General features: G+C 43.0%; 1 protein-coding gene across 7 annotated transcripts in view; it reads left to right on the top strand.

Annotated features, from left to right (window-relative positions):
* Positions 1-19,632, top strand: part of SEPTIN6 (septin 6) — a 106,352-nt gene that overhangs the window by 68,197 nt on the left and 18,523 nt on the right. For all 7 annotated transcript variants that reach the window (XR_006391197.1, XM_044305277.1, XM_044305274.1 and 4 more), the window contains exons 7-9: positions 4,950-5,118; positions 6,001-6,133; positions 17,030-17,220. Coding sequence is in view for 6 of the 7 variants with exons in the window: in XM_044305277.1 (XP_044161212.1) it covers positions 4,950-5,118; positions 6,001-6,133; positions 17,030-17,220 (493 nt within the window). In the remaining variant the exon portion in view is untranslated. The remainder of the gene's footprint in view (positions 1-4,949; positions 5,119-6,000; positions 6,134-17,029; positions 17,221-19,632) is intronic.

Genomic DNA, 19,632 nt, shown 5'->3' with positions numbered 1-19,632 from the left:
GTGTTAATTCATAGTTTTGATGCCTTCAGTGTGAATCTACAATTTTCATAGTCATGAAGATAAAGAAAACTCTTTGAATGAGAAGGTGTGTCCAAACTTTTGCTCTGTACTATATATTGTAGAAAAAGTCCAGCGGGAGCACCATCCAAAAAGCGGGTGCAATGTCCAACAAGGGCAGCGGCAATACCCCAATAATACAAAATAGAAAAAATAGGACTGCACTCCTGAATAAAAATAAAATATGTGAACTTTTATTCACCCATAATATGGCAAACTTGCGACGTTTCGGAGGCTGGAGGAAGGCTCTTGTGAGCCGAAACGTCGCAAGTTTGCCATATTATGGGTGAATAAAAGTTCACATATTTCACTTTTATTCAGGAGTGCAGTCCTATTTTTTCTATTATGTGTGTGTGTGTGTATATGTGTATATATATATATATATATATATATATATATATATATATATATATATATATATATATATATATATATATATATATATATATATATATATATATAATCAGTTTCTGTCTGGACGTTTGTCTGTCTTTTTGGACGTTCTTTATGCGCGACCAAACGACTGGACCGAACTTCACCAGATTTGGCACACAGGTACATCAAGTGTCCGGAAAAGTTTTAGACCAGTATCACACATAATAGGATTAGATACACAGCTCAGTTACTGGTTACCAAGGCGTGACGTTACGCCGTCCCTAAGGAGCAGGTAAGGTCAGCTTGGTACAGTGTTCACGGACTCCTCCTGTCCACACGGCACAGAGAGTCAAAAAGCTGAGGAGCCTTTTCACTGCCCCAGCCTGGGAAGACTGTCACCAGCTTCTCGTTTGATATTAGCCCGATCCGTTAACGGGATTATATTGGGTGAGAAACCAACCCGCAGTAGCCAACACACGGACGTGGGGATTTGTGATCGAGATACAAGACAGCGCAAGATTAAATTATATATTTAATTGCCTTCAGGGCTCACTAGAAATAACACTATACACTGAGGTTGCAAATATAGGTAGTATGGTACAAACAGGATTCAACGGAGCAAAAAGTCTTTTGGGTTGTGATGAGTTCTTAGCTGTAGTCACATGGGAGTCAGTGAAGTCAGCAGTTTGCAGGTCCCTCTAAACATATGGCACAATGTGACCCCCCCCCCCCCCCCTTCAGAGAAAAGACACGTCCGCTTGCTGGCATGAGCCTTTTCACCTTTAGCTGTCCCCTCCCCTCCCGGCCTCTGGGAGGAGTCCACTCCTCCTCTTCTGGGGCTGGCAGCAAATGAGCCACAAAACCGATTAGGGCTCATGGCTCCAGACCAGAATGTCGCAGGGAGGTGGTTCTGAGACCAATGGATCCGCCTGGGTTCCAGCTACCATTTAGAGTCCAAGCATGGTACCGCTATTTGGTTTCTGTGGGGAGATATGTATACATAGAAACATAGAATGTGTCGGCAGATAAGAACCATTTGGCCCATCTAGTCTGCCCAATATACTGAATACTATGAATAGCCCCTGGCCCTATCTTATATGAAGTATGGCCTTATGCCTATCCCATGCATGTTTGCACTCCTCCACTGTATTTGCAGCTACCACTTCTGCAGGAATGTTATCCCTTGCATCCTCTACTCTCTCAGTAAAGTAATACTTCCTGATATTACTTTTAAACCTTTGCCCCTCTAATTTAAAAATGTCCTCTTGTAGCAGTTTTTCTTCTTTTAAATATTCTCTTCTCTTTTACCTTGTTGATTCCCTTTATGTATTTAAAAGTTTCTATCATATCCCCTCTGTCTCGTCTTCCAAGCTATACATATTAAGGTCCTTTAATCTTTCCTGGTAAATTTTATCCTGCAATCCATGTACCAGTTTAGTAGCTCTTCTCTGAACTCTCTTCAAAGTATCAATATCCTTCTGGAGATATGGTCTCCAGTACTGAGCACAATACTCCAAATAAGGTCTCACTAGTGCTCTGTAGAGCGGCATGAGCAGCTCCCTCTTAATGACCCCTAAATCCCTTTCCTCAGATACTGAGGTTAGGACTTTATCACTGATTTTATATTCTGCTCTTGGGTTTTTACGCCCCAGGTGCATTATCTTAAACAATATGGGTACCAGAACAGATCCCTGGGAACAAGACCATGGTCTGAATATATTCTATTGACTACAACCCTCTATTTTCTGTCCCTCAGCCACTGCCTAATCCATTCAACAATATGGGAGTCCAAGCCCAAAGACTGCAATTTATTGATAAGCCTTCTATGTGGGACAGTATCAAAAGCCTTACTAAAGTCTAGATAAGCGATGTCTACTGCACCTCCTCCATCTATTATTTTAGTCACCCAATCAAAAAAAAATCTATAAGATTAGTTTGACGTGATCTCCCTGAAGTAAACCCATGCTGTTTTTCATCTTTCAATCCATGGGATTTTAGATTTCCACAATCCTCTCCTTAAGTATGGTTCCCATTAATTTCCCCACTATTGATGTCAGGCTTAATGGCCTACAGTTGCCAGATTCCTCCCTACTACCTTTCTTGTGAATGGGCACAACATTTGCTAATTTCCAAACTTCTGGGACGACTCCTGTTGCCAGTGATTGGTTAAATAATTCTGTTAATGGTTTTAATAGCTTTGGGTGTATCCCATCAGGCCCCTGTGACTTATTTGTATTAATTTTAGACAGCTGACTTAGAACCTCTTCCTTTGTAAAGACACATGCATCAAAAGATTCCTAACTGAGGTCCTTTTCCTTTATATTCCTTTTGTAAAAACTGAACAGAAGTATTCATTGAGGCAGTCAGCTAGTTCTTTATCTTCTTCCATATACCTTCCTTTTGTTTTTAATTTTGTAATTCCTTGTTTTAGTTTTCTTTTTTCATTTATGTATCTGAAGAATGCCTTATCGCCTTTTTTCCCTGACTGAGCTAATTTCTCTTCTGCCTGTGCTTTAGAAGCTCTTATAACTTGTTTGGCCTCTCTCTGCCTAATCTTATAAATTTGCCTGTCATCCTCGTTTGTTTTTTATAATTCCTAAATGCTATCTTTTTGTTTTTAATGATTTTGGCCACATCTGCTGAGTACCACAGTGGTCTCTTCCTTGCTTTTACTGACAAGCCTAATGCAATTTTCTGTTGCCTTCAATAGTGCCACTTTTAAGTAGTCCCATTTCTCCTGGACTCCAATGAAACTGTTTAAATCTGATAGGGACTCGTATACCACTAATCTAATTCTAAAAAAGTCAGTTTTTCTAAAACTTTTGTTTTTTGTGTGGTGTGACTCAGGCACTGTACTTATAGTCAATCACACTGACTGGTGATCACTAGATCCCAAGCTTTCCCCTACAGTAATATCAGATGCCAAATTCCCATTTGTGAATACTAAATCTAAAATGGCCTCCTTCCGGGTTGGCTCCTCAACTACTTGCTGTAGAGATAATCCCAGTAGGGAGTTTAGAATATCTGTACTCCTGGCAGAACTAGCTATTTTCGTTTTCCAGTTTACATCAGGGAGATTGAAGTCTCCCATAATGATAACTTCCCCCTTCAATGTCATTTTAGCTATTTCCTCAACTAGTAGATCATCTAATTCTTTGACTTGGCTAGGTGGTCTATATATCACACCTACACGAGTTACCTTATGATTATCAAGCTGCAAGGTAACCCAAACTGACTCTAAATTGTTCTCGCTAACGTGTATCAAATTAGATTTTATGCTATCACATACAGGGCCACCCCTCCCCCTTCTTGCCTTCTCTGTCTTTCCTGTATAGAGAGAACCCTGGTATTGTTATATCCCAGTCATTACTCCCATTAAACCACATCTCAGTAACAGCCACTACATCTATATTCTCAGGTGCCATTATACATCCCCTCCCTGGCATCCCACCACCAAACTATGACCACGGGCCTGTTCATCGTGGCCACAGGGACACAAATATGTATCTGGTTTATGTCTGTGATTTATAATTCCTTATGAATCGCCAGTTGCTTAATGTCTGATAATTTGATTGAACTGGTGAAGGGCTTAGACTTTTTCCTGTTCCATTAGCTGGGTTCCTGGCTGGCTGGAGTAGGTGCCATGTGTAAACAAGTGGCTTGTTTAAAGCCAGGCCCCCCTGCGGTGCTCCTCCCTCTGCTATCTGACAGCAGATGGCTTGTGTGAGAATCATGGCTGATATTAAATAATAATCCATATTCCTCACAGGCCTTCACTGTGGAGGTCACTGTTAACGGGGCAGGTGTACTGTGGCAGTCACTGTTAGTGACGGGTGCTGTGGAGGTCTCTGTTAATGGGGCAGGGAACAGTGGAGGTCACAGATAAGGGGACGGTCCCCTATACAGCAGGGTGCTGTATAGGTCACTGTTAAGATGCGGACCTCTGAGGAGGTCAATGTCAAGGGAGTGGGGTGCTGTGAAACTTACTGTTAAAGGGGCGGGCTGTTGTGAAGGTTAAAGTTAAGTGATGGGCTGCTGGGGAGGTCCCATTTTAAGGAGGCAGGGCACTGTGGGGGGGGGGGGGTGTTAAGGGGTGAGGGGCTGTGGAGTTCACTGTTAAGTAGAGGATACTGTAGAGGTCACTGTTATGGGGGATACTGTCGATCTTATAACGACACACACAAACATTAAATGAAATAGATGAAATATACCCGTGCGAAGCTGGGTCCTTCTACTAGTATATTATAAGCCCCCATTCACCCAGCAGAGACCATCCCTTTTGTCTTCTGTTGGGCTGTATGCATGCATTGTATGGCTTATGATTGGCATATATCAAGCCTTTACAGTCTACATTTATCCTATGATAAAAGGATTCTTAAAAATGTAGTTTCTTAGAAAACAATCAGGTTCATTTGTGTCTTCATTTTGGCTTATACCTACAGTACAGGCTGATAACCTTGACTGGTTTTTCTGGGTCTGTTTTTAGATTGTAAAACCAACTTTCCTTTTTTATCTAGTTGAGAATGAAACACATTGCGACTTTGTCAAGTTGAGAGAAATGCTCATACGGGTGAACATGGAAGATCTACGGGAGCAAACACACACACGTCATTATGAACTATACCGAAGGTGCAAGCTAGAGGAGATGGGGTTTAAAGACAATGACCCTGACAACAAACCGTTCAGGTAATGGTTCCTTGTAGGTTCGCATCAAATAAGTGAATAACGTACAGTGGCTATTAATACTTTTCATGTATGTTTCTGTTTTTGTTCAGATTGCTCTTTTACTTTATGTATTTATACAGAATAAAGGCTAATTTCCTGGAGCATTGATCGGACCTATTATTGTTAATAAATACAATAATTGTCCCATCACCTGACAAACAAGCAAAATGCTTGTTTGTCAGGTGATCTGAAAGTTTGTGTGAATTTATGTATGTAAAGGGATGTTCTGCTGAGAAACAATAAAACTCTGTGGGGATGAATGATCCTATTACAATCATTCATCCCCATACAGCCCCAATAACCAATGCATGTAAATGCAGCTAATGATTGGGCAATGTTAATTGCCCTGAGAGATATGCCCATTTAAATGGACCTTAAAGGGGTTATCTGAGGCTGGAAATTACTCCCCTACTGCCCGGACTCCTCACTGATTCTACTTACCTGGCTCCCCGTGTCGCTCCTGGTCCCCGCACGGCCGCCGCTGCTTCTTCCCGCTGTATGCATCCATATGTCCATTCCGCAAATTACAGAACATGTCCTGTTCTTGTCCACTTTGCCAACGAGTATAACCATTTCTATTGATGGGATTGAGAAAAATGAGGAATGCACCTGGAAGGTATCCATATTTATGGTTTGCAGACCTCGATACGGATACTGTCATGTGCATGAGCGGTAAAGTACCTCAAAAGCCAGTGGAAAATCCACTAATATGATGCAAAGGATTTCTGGGATTCCTCAGTGGCTGGCTTTTCTAAACAATATATGTGCATTAAATTAGTAATACATGGTTTAGTGCAACTAGTAGGCATGTATCAAAATTATTCATTCTTGTATATTTTATAGCTTGCAGGAGACATATGAAGCAAAAAGGAATGAATTTTTAGGAGAGCTGCAGAAGAAAGAAGAAGAAATGAGACAGATGTTTGTGCAAAGGGTGAAAGAGAAGGAGGCGGAACTAAAGGAAGCTGAAAAAGAGGTGCACAGTTTTTTCCTAATTCAGTTTTATTGTTTTATGTTTTAGAGTTTTATTCATCCTCTGTTTATTTTTTACCCTAAAAACTAAATAATGATTTAGTTTTAAGCAAGCACTAAACACAGAAAATTCGCAAAAAAGGAGCAGATCTTATTTTTTCCTTCTATTGCAATTAAAGCAGAGAAATACATCTTCTGGGTCCCAGGAGATCATCCATGCTCCCCTCCTCCTCCTCCTCCTCCTCCTCCTCACAGTCCTGCGCCTGGTTAGATAACTGGCTGGAGCAGGAGCCTCCCTGCTGTGCCCTGTCTGCAATAGGACACACAGATCAATAAACCTCACCTCTTATCTAAGCATCCTTTTACAGATTCTAGTCCATTAATGCTCACATAAATGATGCGATCAGCCAAAAAACGAGCTAGTTTGTAGACTGATTGCCAAGACATTTACACTGGACAATAATGAGGAATGAGCGTTCGCATAAGCGTTTGTTTCTGAATATAGGCCTGATCATTTGCCTGTGTATATGGGTCCTACCTCAGCTGAAAATGGAGGTCAGCTGAAAATGAACCCCTGTGTTCTCATTATTATTTCAAGAAAATGCTGAAAACCCTGCAGACTAAAGCTGACCGTACACATTCAATAGCTGTCAAATGATGGTTTGGTGGACAGCTATCTCTTCTGAGTCTTTCTAGTCTTCCCACATACACCTTTAGTTTGAATGAAAATGTATTTGTATTGAATGGGGAGGGAGGAGAAAGCTGCTGACGGACACTTCTGGCAGTGGTTTATCTCTTGGGAGAACAAAAGGATCAGGCAAAAATATTTACTTCGTCCGATCCTCCTCTCCCCCTACAGATGATGATGGGAACTCCCCACATAAATTAGATCATTGGCCAAACCTGCCATTTAACCTCTTAAGGACATAGGGCGTACAGGTACGCCCTTGTGCCCTGGTACTTAAGGACACAGGGCGTACATGTACGCCCTGTGCATTTTCGATCACCGCCGCACGGCGGGCGGTGATCGGAACCCCGTGCCTGCTCAAATCATTGAGCAGGCACTTGGAGCAAATGCGCCGGGGGGTCCGGTGACCCCCCCATGTATGCGATCGCAGAAAACCGCAGGTCAATTCAGACCTGCGGTTTTCTGCGTTTCCGGGTTATTCGGGTCTTTGAAGTCCCGATAACCCGGAACAGGATGGTGATGGTGGTGTGATTTCACCCCACCAATCACCATCCAGCGATCCTGAGTGGTGATGGTGACATCACCACTCAGGATCGCTTTCTGATTGGTCTGTGGGCGGTCCGGCGGCAGATTCAAAAGAGGCAGGCGCTCCTCTCCTCCTCCTTTTGTGTTCCGGAGCCGGAGGAGAGAGGAGCTGCCTGCACGTGTCTGCCACCGCTGCCTGCACCCCGATCTGTGCCCCCCAGGACCCGATCTGTGCCCCCCAGGACCCGATCTGTGCCCCCCAGGACCCGATCTGTGCCCCCCAGGACCCCATCAGGTACATAGGGACAGCTAGGGAAAGTTTGGTTTAGGCAGGGAAAAAAAAGGGAAAGTTAGTTTCTGAACTTTTATTGCATCACCCTAAGTTAGGGTGTCTGGGGTCCACAGCACAGCTGTGTGACCCTAGACCCCCCAGGGGTGCTGCCACTTGCCCCCCCCCCCCTGCCCCCCCCCCCACCTTTTTTGGGGTGCATTTTTTTTTTTTTTCGTGTACGCTGACTGTGGCCGGCACTTAGTGTCCGGCCACTGTTAGCGCATCGCACACCCCACCGCTGATCAACTTCGGACGGTTGATCAGCGGTTTTGAATTTTTTCCCCCACATTTTTTGCCCTTTTTTTTAGTTAGTTTATTTTATTTTTTTTCTGTTAGTTTTAGGGTGAGTTCGTGAACACCCGTGCCCCCACACACACGCACACAAAATAAAGAGTTACACACACGCACATATACACGCAGACACACACTCCCCTATGGCCCGCCGGACGTTCTCGGCCGAGGAGGCATACGCCCAGATTGCCTCTGACTCCGAGAGTCCCAGTGAGGATGAGGATGACCCCACATTCCTGTTGTCATCCGCATCCTCCTCATCATCTAGCGATGATGATGAGCCCCCTAAGGCGGCGGAGACGCCGCCAGGCGGAGCAAGGGGACCGCCATGTTAGGGACCCTGTGGCCCACACTAGTACGAGCAGCTCTGGGGCTCGTACTGGTTTCCCGGCCCACCAGTTAAATCCACCGGAGCCCCCTGCCGGTGAACTTGTCTGGTGTAGCCCAGAGCGATACGAGCCTGTGATTCCTGATTTTGTAGGCCAATCAGGAATCCAGATTTCCATAGTGGGCTACACTGAATATGACTTTTTTTGTCATTTTTTCAGTGACCCACTGGTAAATCTGATGGTGGAGCAGACGAATCTGTACGCCCAACAGTTCGTCGCTCAACACCCGGGCTCCTTTTTGGCCAGGCCCGGTGGCTGGACGCCGGTCAGTGCAGCCGAAATGAGGACATTTTGGGGCCTCGTGCTGCATATGGGCCTGGTCAAAAAACCCAGTGTCAGGCTGTACTGGAGTGGGGACGTCCTATACCAGGCCCCACTTTACAGTACAGCCATGACACGCTCCCGGTTTGAGGCCATCCGGAAATGTCTGCATTATTCCGATAATGCAGCATGTCCCCCCCGAGGTGATCCTGCCCATGACCGTCTGTACAAGATACGGCCGGTCATCGATCACTTTGGGGCCAAATTCATGGAGGCCTATGTACCTGGAAGAGAGGTCGCGGTTGATGAGTCTCTCATTGCGTTCAAGGGGAGACTCATTTTCCGCCAGTATGTGCCCTCCAAGCGGGCGAGGTATGGCGTGAAGCTATACAAAATTTGTGAGAGTACCTCAGGGTACACTTACAAATTTCGTGTGTACGAGGGGCGAGATTCCCGGATTCAACCCCCAGAATGTCCCCCCACTCTGGGTGTTACCGGGAAACTTGTGTGGGACCTTATGTACCCACTGCTGGATAAGGGTTACCACCTTTACGTGGATAACTTTTATACCAGTATCCCCTTGTTCCAGTCCCTTGCCGCCAGATCCACGTCCGCTTGTGGGACCGTGCGGAAAAATCAACGCGGCCTCCCTGCCCACCCCCTCCAGGTACCTATCCCCAGGGGTGAGACCCGTGCCCTTACCACTGGAAACCTGTTGCTGGTCAGGTATAAGGACAAGAGGGATGTCCTTATGCTGTCCACAATTCATGGTAACGGCATCACCCCTGTCCCTGTGCGAGGTACCGCGGCAACGGTCCTCAAGCCCGATTGTATCGTCGCTTACAATCGGTATATGGGAGGAGTTGATCTCTCTGATCAAGTCCTCAAGCCATATAACGCCATGCGCAAAACCCGGGCATGGTACAAAAAAGTTGCGGTCTACTTGGTGCAGGTTGCCATGTACAACTCTTTTGTACTATCCCGAAGCGCTGGCAGCACAGGGACATTCCTCCAGTTCTATGAGGCAGTCCTCAAGGCCCTGATCTTTTCGGACCGGGAAAGAGCAGGCCGGAGTACCTCGGGAACTGTAGGTGCCCGGATCGTCCCTGGCCAACACTTTCCAGGTGTGGTCCCCCATACTGGAAAGAAGGGACGAACCCAAAAAAAGTGCAGAGTGTGTCGCAGGAGGGGGATACGGAAGGACACAACTACTCAGTGCGACACTTGCCCCGATCATCCGGGCCTCTGCATTGACGGTTGCTTCAGGGAGTATCACACTTCCATGGAGTACTAAATTTATATCCCAATTTAGCACTGACATCGGATAAAAAAAACTGGTTCTCAGACTTGAGACACCCAAAAAAAACTAAAATAATTTATTAAAAGTAGACATATTAGGTATCGCCGCGTTGGTAATAATCTCCTCTATAAAACTACCCCATGACCTAACCCCCCAGATTAACATGGTCAAGGAAAAAAAAAGGTGCAAAAAAAGGTTTTTTTTGTCACCTTACATAATAAAAAGTTTAATAGCAAGCGATCAAAAAGTCATATAGCCCCCCAAAAAGTGCCAATAAAGCCGTCCACTCATCCCACAAAAAATGAGCCCCCACATGAGATAATTGGATAATTTTTTTTTTTACAAAAATGACCCTTAGACTTTAGAGATACCCCCAAAAAAATTTGAATCAAAAAAGATAATATAGTCTAAAACCAAAATAATTGTAAAAAAAGTTGACTTATCAGGTATTGCCGCGTCCGTAAGAATCTCCTCTATAAAAATACCCCATGACCCAACCCCCCAGATTAACACGGTCAAAAAAAAAAAAAAATAGGTGCAAAAAAATAATTTTTTTGTCACCTTACATAACAAAAAGTTTAATAGCAAGCGATAAAAAAGTCATATAGCCCCCAAAATAGTGCCAATAAAACCGTCCGCTCATCCCGCAAAAAATGAGTCCCCACATGAGATAATTGGATAAAAAAAAAAAAAAAATGACCCTTAGACTTTAGAGATACCCAAAAAAAGATTTGTATCAAAAAAGATAATATAGTCAAAAACCTAAATAATTGTAAAAAAAAAGTAGACTTATTAGGTATTGCCGCGTCCGTAAAAATCTCCTCTATAAAAATATCCCATTACCTAACCCCCCAGATTAACACAGTAAAAAAAAAAAAAAAAAAAAACAGTGCCAAAACCGCTATTTTTGGCACTTTTCCATTTCAATCAGTTTTTTCCGGTAATAAAACAAGGGTAAACAACCAAACAAAACTTAATATTTATTACCCTGATACTGCAGTTCACAGAAACACCACATTTGTGGTCGTAAACTGCTGTATCAGTAAAAGGGAGGCCGCAAAAGGAAAGGACCGACATGGTTTCTGGAAGGCCGATTTTGATGGCCTTTTTTATTGACACCATGTCCCTTTTTGAAGCCCCCCTGATGTACCCTAGAGTAAAAACTCCCCAAAACTGACCCCATCTAAGAAACTACACCCCTCAAGGTATTCAAAACTGATTATACAAACTTCATTAACCCTTTAGGTGTTCCTCAACAGTTAATGGCAAATGGAGATGAAATTTCAGAATTTCAATTTTTGGTAACCTTGCGTCACAAAAATGTAATATAGAGCAACCAAAAATCATATTTACCCTAAAAATAGTCCCCAAAAAAATGCCACCTTATCCCGTAGTTTCCAAAATGGGGTCACTTTTAGGGAGTTTCTACTCTAGGGGTGCATCAGGGGGCTTCAAATGGGACATGGTGTAAATAAACCAGTCCATAAAAATCAGCCCTCCAAAAACCAAACGGCGCACCTTTCCCTCTACGCCCCGCTGTGTGGCCGTACAGTAGTTTACGGCCACATATTGGGTGTTTCTGTAAACGGCAGAGTCAGGGCAATAAAGATACAGTCTTGTTTGGCTGTTAACCCTTGATTTGTTAGTGGAAAAAATGGGTTAAAATGGAAAATTAGACAAAAAAATGAAATTTGCAAATTTCATCCCCATTTGCCAATAACTCTTGCGCAACACCTAAAGGGTTAACGACGTATGTAAAATCAGTTTTGAATACCTTGAGGGGTGTAGTTTCTTAGATGGGGTCACTTTTAGGGAGTTTCTACTCTAGGGGTGCATCAGGGGTCTTCAAATGGGACATGGTGTAAATAAACCAGTCCATAAAAATCAGCCCGCCAAAAACCAAACGGCGCACCTTTCCCTCTACGCCCCGCTGTGTGGCCGTACAGTAGTTTACGGCCACATATTGGGTGTTTCTGTAAACGGCAGAGTCAGGGCAATAAAGATACAGTCTTGTTTGGCTGTTAACCCTTGATTTGTTAGTGGAAAAAATGGGTTAAAATGGAAAATTAGACAAAAAAATGAAATTTGCAAATTTCATCCCAATTTGCCAATAACTCTTGCGCAACACCTAAAGGGTTAACGACGAATGTAAAATCAGTTTTGAATACCTTGAGGGGTGTAGTTTCTTAGATGGGGTCACTTTTAGGGAGTTTCTACTCTAGGGGTGCATCAGGGGTCTTCAAATGGGACATGGTGTAAATAAACCAGTCCATAAAAATCAGCCCGCCAAAAACCAAACGGCGCACCTTTCCCTCTACGCCCCGCTGTGTGGCCGTACAGTAGTTTACGGCCACATATTGGGTGTTTCTGTAAACGGCAGAGTCAGGGCAATAAAGATACAGTCTTGTTTGGCTGTTAACCCTTGATTTGTTAGTGGAAAAAATGGGTTAAAATGGAAAATTAGACAAAAAAATGAAATTTGCAAATTTCATCCCCATTTGCCAATAACTCTTGCGCAACACCTAAAGGGTTAACGACGAATGTAAAATCAGTTTTGAATACCTTGAGGGGTGTAGTTTCTTAGATGGGGTCACTTTTAGGGAGTTTCTACTCTAGGGGTGCATCAGGGGTCTTCAAATGGGACATGGTGTAAATAAACCAGTCCATAAAAATCAGCCCTCCAAAAACCAAACGGCGCACCTTTCCCTCTACGCCCCGCTGTGTGGCCGTACAGTAGTTTACGGCCACATATTGGGTGTTTCTATAAACGGCAGAGTCAGGGCAATAAAGATACAGTCTTGTTTGGCTGTTAACCCTTGATTTGTTAGTGGAAAAAATGGGTTAAAATGGAAAATTAGACAAAAAAAAGAAATTCTCAAATTTCATCCCCATTTGCCAATAACTCTTGTGCAACACCTAAAGGGTTAACGACGTATGTAAAATCAGTTTTGAATACCTTGAGGGGTGTAGTTTCTTAGATGGGGTCATTTTTGGGTGGTTTCTATTATGTAAGCCTCGCAAAGTGACTTCAGACCTGAACTGGTCCCTAAAAATGTCGTTTTTGTAAATTGCTGAAAAATTTCAAGATTTGCTTCTAAACTTCTAAGCCTTATAACATCCCCAAAAAATAAAATATCATTCCCAAAACAATTCAAACATAAAGTAGACATATGGGGAATGTAAAGTCATCACAATTTTTGGGGGTATTACTATGTATTACAGAAGTAGAGAAACTGAAACTTTGAAATTTGCAAATTTTTCCCAAAATTTTTTAAATTAGGTATTTTTTGGTGCAAAAAAAAATATTTTTTTGACTTAATTTCACCAGTGTCATGAAGTACAATATGTGACGAAAAAACAATCTCAGAACGGCCTGGATAAGTCAAAGCGTTTTAAAGTTATCAGCACTTAAAGTGACACTGGTCAGATTTGCAAAAAATGGCCTGGTCCTAAGGTGTAAAAAGGCTGTGTCCTTAAGGGGTTAATGTGTGTGTGGGGGGGCTTAAAGGGCATCTGTCAGCGAATTTGTCCTTATGAATCTGGCCGACCTGTGACGTGTGCTTGGCAGCTGAAGGCATATCTTTTGGTCCCATGTTCGAATGTGCCCACATTGCTGAGAAAAATTAAGTTTTAATATATGCAAATGATCCTCTAGGAGCAACAGGGGCGTTTCGGTTACACCTAGATGCCGTACTCTCTTTGCAACTGCCAAGCCTTCTGCACTTTGACAGGGTCAGGTAGTGAAAACATCATCATACCTGATCCTGTCAATCATAGGGGAGAGGGTGCGGCAGTTAGGCTCCATTCACACGTCCGTAGTGTATTGCGGATCCTCAATACACCCGGCCGGCACCCCTTTAGAACTGCCTATTCCTGTCCGCGTCTTGTCTGCGGACAAGAATAGGAAGTGTTCTACTTTTTGCAAAGCCGCGGCCCGGAAGTTAGGGGCGGAAGTTCGGGGCCACAGCACGGCACTGTGTGCTGTCCGCATCTTTTCTGTCCCCATAGAGAATTAATGGGTCCGCACCCATTCCGCAAAATTGCGGAACGGATGCGGACCCATTTGCGTACATGTGAATGGAGCCACAGAGAGAGCAGATAATTTTTCTCAGCAATGCGAGCACATATGGACGTGGATCCAACACAGATGTCTTCAGCTGCCAAGCGCACATGTAACAGGTCAGCCAGTGTCATAGGTACAAATCTGCCCTTTAAGGCCTAATTTACACAAAAGTCTTTTCTGTCTTAGGCTTCTTTCACACTCACATTTTGGGCGGAGCCGTCAAACAATATAACCGCATGCATCCGTCATGAATGGATCCGTTTGTATTATCTGTTACATAGCTAAGATGGATCCGTCATGAACTCCATTGAAAGTCAATTGAGGACAGATCCGTTTTCTATTGTGCCAGATTATGTCAAAGAAAACGGATCCGTCCCCATTGACTTACATTGTGTGTCAGAATGGCTCCGTTTCGTCAGACGGACACCAAAATGCTGATCAGTTTGGTTCAGTTTCGTCAAGCAGACGGAAAAACTCTGCAGGCTGCGTTTTCCTCCAGAGCGGAATTAAGACTGATCAGAGGCAAACTGATGCATTCTGAGCGGATGCTTTTCCATTCAGAATGCATTGGGGCAAAACTGATCCGTTTTGGACCGCTTGTGAGAGCCCATGACTGATCTCACAAACAGAAAGCCAAAACGCCAGTGTGAAAGTAGACTTAGCCAGACTGCACCTTCATAACACATGGACCGATTGAAGTATATGGTTCACATGTCAGGTTTTCTGCATGCACCATTGGTCCATGCGAAAAAACTTGCTGCATGCGCAGTGTTGTCCATTTGGGGCTCATTCATCTAAGTGAACGGGTCGGGGTTTAAAAAAAAAAAATATATATATGATTCATTGGGACGCCATGCAGATGTCCACATATGTCTGTTTTACAGATGGAAAACAGAACAGCCGTCTGAATTCGGCCTAGAACAGTAATGGCGAACCTTTTTACAGACCGAGTGCCCAAACTGCAACCCAAAACCCACTCATTTATCGCAAAGTGTTAACACAGCAATTTAACTAGAATACTACAGTCTCTAATATAGTATATCTTTATCATTTAGCTATAATAGCCTGCCTACATTCAGTGCGCTGCCTGTGCTGTTCATAGTGAGCCCTGCGCTGATGAATGGCAGGAAAAGTCTAAGGCATATTGGTACACCATAGACTTTTTTTTCCAGGGCGTGGGTGCCCATAGAGAGGGCTCAGAGTGCCGCCTCTGGCACCCGTGCCCTAGGTTCGCCACCACTGGTCTAGGAGAAGGGGGCAAGTGTACATTCTGTTTACCTTTTTATCATACATTTCTAGTTTGTGGTCTTTTTAATCCTAACCTATTGATGAATTCTCAGAGTATTTTAGATACTGTTATTTAAGAGTAGCAATCTAGAACACAACTCCCAAATAGCCATCAGATTGTTTAGTCACACTTCATAAGCTCAAGATAATCTTCAATATCTGATGTGCTCTGATCTTATTTTGGGTGTATATTTGGCTTTTGGGATTCTGTAGGATTGCATTTGATTATGTGTGGACCAAAAAGAAGTTCCCACATTATCCTGGAACATTCTCAATTCCCACCACGCTTATCTTGGCCTAAGCCATTTATAAGTAGACCTCTTGATCTGTTTCCCTTTTGTCTACAGAGATGACTGTAAAGCATGTTCATTATAAACTGTCCGTATTCAGGTCAGGTTCTTGTGCATAAATACTGGCCCAATTGAAAATTTACCTGTACCTCTTTATGACTCTAAAAGTGATTTAATATTTTTATTGTCTTGGCTGTATTTTACGATAAAAAACATATTTGAAAATGTTAAATTAAATTATGGTTTATTTTGCATCAACAGCCTTCATTTACTCTCATTATGTGCAGGCGGCTGGTCCCATTCAGTGTGAAATCTGTCAGATGAGCTCTTTGATGGCTCTATCTACAGTCGCTATTACTGCTTTCCTGAATGCTTATAAAGCTGATATGCATATTGCATTATTCCCACTGAACAGGACTGCGTTGCCTGCAATATAGGAGGATACATGCATGCTTCTGAAGACATATGGAGCAAAATGCATATGGAGCATAAAATTGCAATTTCACTATTCAGTTAAGATGGCCGCCACTGCCCTCACCCTGAGGCTAATCCCGCCTGCCCTCACTAGCCAGTAACAATAGCCCCCCAAAAGTGTCATTTACCAGAGCCCTCCCCCTAAAGGGTTAATCTCCTGCAGCACAAAGGGGTCCTCTTACCACATGTTGCTTTCATTTATACACTGAGCAGGCGGCAGATCTCCCTTCCCTGGTCTGCGCTGCTTCAACTCTGCATTCTCCAGCTCTGCTGAGTGAGGGAGCGTCTGCCAAGCGCAGGGACAGGGAGAAGTGCACACAGCCCAGGCACTGTCATCAGCTGCTGGGGAGGACCTGGCTTTAATCATTTACTTACAGTCCCTGGCTGTCAGAAATGTGACCTTGCACGCAGCGTGCTTCTGCTCCCTCCATCCTTCACGGACCATGCCTAGCAACCCTATTTTAAGCACAGGTAAAAGTAGGCAGTAGAGGGAACAATGTGGAATTAAGGGGTAATTGAATACACAGTGAAAAGTTGAAATCGGGCCACCAAGGAGATATTAATCACCACAATCCAATACTCCAAAAAAAATAAAAATGAAATACAACAGTTATCCTTTAAAATCAATTGCAGACATACAGCCAAGATAATGATAAAAAAGAACATGCCCAAAGAAGTCTGTAGCCTTAGCATCCCTGTATTCCACAGTAATATATTGTAAAAGTACCGTATATATTTAAAGGAACCTTTAGATTTTTTGTCTGTATATTATTACTCAACGTAAATGTGAAATATATTTATTATCGCATTATATAACGATCCTTTATTGGATGCGATTAGTTAATTTGCCAACAGTGGACAGCAGTCGGTTCTGTCTTCCCTGCTTCTACCAAGCATCCTCTCCAGTCTTTGAAACATCGAAGTAGCACATAAAGAGGATGAATTATCCAGAAATAAATGTTGTCGTCTGAGAAATATTTGTCCTTGGCTTTTTTTTTAAGCTCCATGAGAAGTTTGACCGTCTGAAAAAACTACATCAAGACGAGAAGAAAAAGTTAGAAGATAAAAAGAAAAGCTTGGAAGACGAATTAAATGAATTTAAAAAGCGGAAGACGGCAACAGAATTGCTCCAGTCCCAGGCGCAACAAGCAGGTGGATCACAGACCCTAAAACGAGAAAAGGAGAGAAAAAAGTAAGTAAAACAGTCATGGTATACCAGAACATGTACAGAAAGTGCAGAGCCCGTTACCACTGGTTTAAGGTGTAGACATTGCACATAAGAACGGGATTATCATTTGACGATTGCGTAGTGTGTACGCTGTGATAAATCTTTGTTTGTGTGATGCAGTAGGTTATCCTACATTCGTATATAAAACCATGACCTATACGATGAGCTGACAAATGACAAACTCAGCACTGCTACATCTACAGCTACATGTAATATCAGTATCAATAGGATATTTCTCTATGGGTTCAAGATCCTTTTTATTAGAGTGTTCTCTACATCCAGCTACTTTCAGTTCTAGTCTAGTGCTTCTAGATGATAACTCTGCAGAATATGCGGTCATCTTGGTCTTTATCATTGGCAACATCCAGCACAACCCAGTGACCAATAATCTAATCCTTTCTAAATTCCTGTCATAACATTTTACTCAGAAGTGTTCAGAAGCTGATGAAGAAATGCTCCTACCACATTCATAGCACCCCAACAGCTTGACATACTGAGAGACAAGGTAGATTCAGGATACGTCTTGCCTCCTACATGTGAATACTGGTATATCTGAAATCTTGTTGATAAGTTGGGGCAGTGCATTGGTATCTGCATCTAGGGTTGAGCGAAACGATAAAGTAATCCGAACCCGATTCTTTTAAAAACTACCTATGAGCTCGCGTCTTACTGTAAAATGTATGTCCTCAGTGCAAATATCACGAGACTTACTTTATCTGAACTCTGCTTTGTTAATGAGGCATGAAGCAGAGTTCGGCTTAGTATTTTGATACAGTAATTTATGCCAATAAATGAACTGACGTGATAGAAGCGAGACAAAGTAAGTCTCTCGATAGTTGCAGAAACTTTGGAAAGACAACTGCAGAGGATATACATTTTACAATAAGACAGAGCCCATATTAGCAAAGTTTTTAAACAAATTGGGTATGGATACAGCAATCCAAACCTGATTCGTTCAACCCTATCTGCATCAGATGAAATGGTAAGGAAATGAGTGTCCATCATGCCACCCTGCCAGTGGACAAGAGTGGAAGGGATGCTCGGCATGGTCTTGTACTTTTATTGTAAAACAAAGTGGTAAATACTCTATAGAAATAATCACACTGTAAAACTTGTAGTACACTGGCTATGTAAAACTGTCACTGATTACCCGATGAGTGAGCAAATCGAATTGTTCGGAATGCTTAAAAATCATTGTTTGCCAGCTGCAGATCGTGCCATCTAATCACGGTCTGCTGCCAGCAAACAATGATTCAGTATGGGGATGAACGATAGCATAGTGATCACTCCTCCCCATACTGCGGAGGAGATCCGTGCATGTAATAGCAGCGGTCTCTTCCGTTAACGAGCAGGCGATCGCTGGGAAGGAACGCTTCCCTCCCAACAATAGTCTGCCTGATCTGCTAGTGTAATTCTAGCCTAAGTCTGGATCCTGCTCATTCATGGCCTGGAAACCTACGCAGCCCACAGACCATTCTTTACCAGTGTGACTGACTAAAGGAACTTGTAGCGCTCAGCACTGATTTGCATTTGTCCATCGAAGCATTAGGAGGTTTGAGTACACAGGGTATGTTCACACTGTTATTTGCTGTGGATTGTGACATTCAATTGTTTTTAAATGGGAATTTGAATTCTGCATCATGGTTAAAACCAATTGACATGTCAAGAAAAAACTGCAAAGGCTAGCCGAAAGCGAATTAGCTCCATTTGATGGGGCCAAATTCATGTACGAATCTACGGCATGTGCAACTGTATATTCACTGCAGAAATCAGAGGGGCAGCCTCTGATTTCTGACATTGATTCCATGGCAAAGACATGTCAGATGTTTCCACATGTTGTGTGAAATTACCCTTATCCTGCATGCGTATTCCCAGGATCCCTTGTTACATCGCATGCTGCATGTACTGTAGATAGGGTAGCATATTTGGTATGAAGGTTCCACCATACAGAATCATTCATCAACACAATTCATTTCTGAAACTCCTGTTATCCGCAACGGAGAATGATGTTGATCTATATTCTATAAGTTCAAGATTAGAATGTCACTAGCTTTAAAGGGGTTGTCCGGGTTCAGAGCTGAACCCGGACATATCCCTATCTTCACCCCTCCGATATGAGCTCTTCTTTGATACAGTGCAGGGCAAGGGAGAGCATCGGAGCATATCAGGGGGCCGGTGGGGTGAAAATGGGGGTATGTCCAGGTTCACCTCTGAACCCGGACAACCCCTTTAAATGTTGCCTAAATACCATTAGCTTAAATACCGTGAGAAAACCACCCAAAACGCAATGATAGTGCATAAATAATATATTATATATATATATATATATATATATATATATATATATATTACATAGACAAGTTGTATTGTACATAA

Source organism: Bufo gargarizans, chromosome 9 (assembly GCF_014858855.1).
Source record: "Bufo gargarizans isolate SCDJY-AF-19 chromosome 9, ASM1485885v1, whole genome shotgun sequence".
In the NCBI taxonomy this organism is placed as follows: Eukaryota; Metazoa; Chordata; class Amphibia; order Anura; family Bufonidae; genus Bufo; species Bufo gargarizans.
The sequence above is the reverse complement of the archived record's forward strand: the minus strand, read 5'-3'. Positions and strand labels throughout refer to the sequence as shown.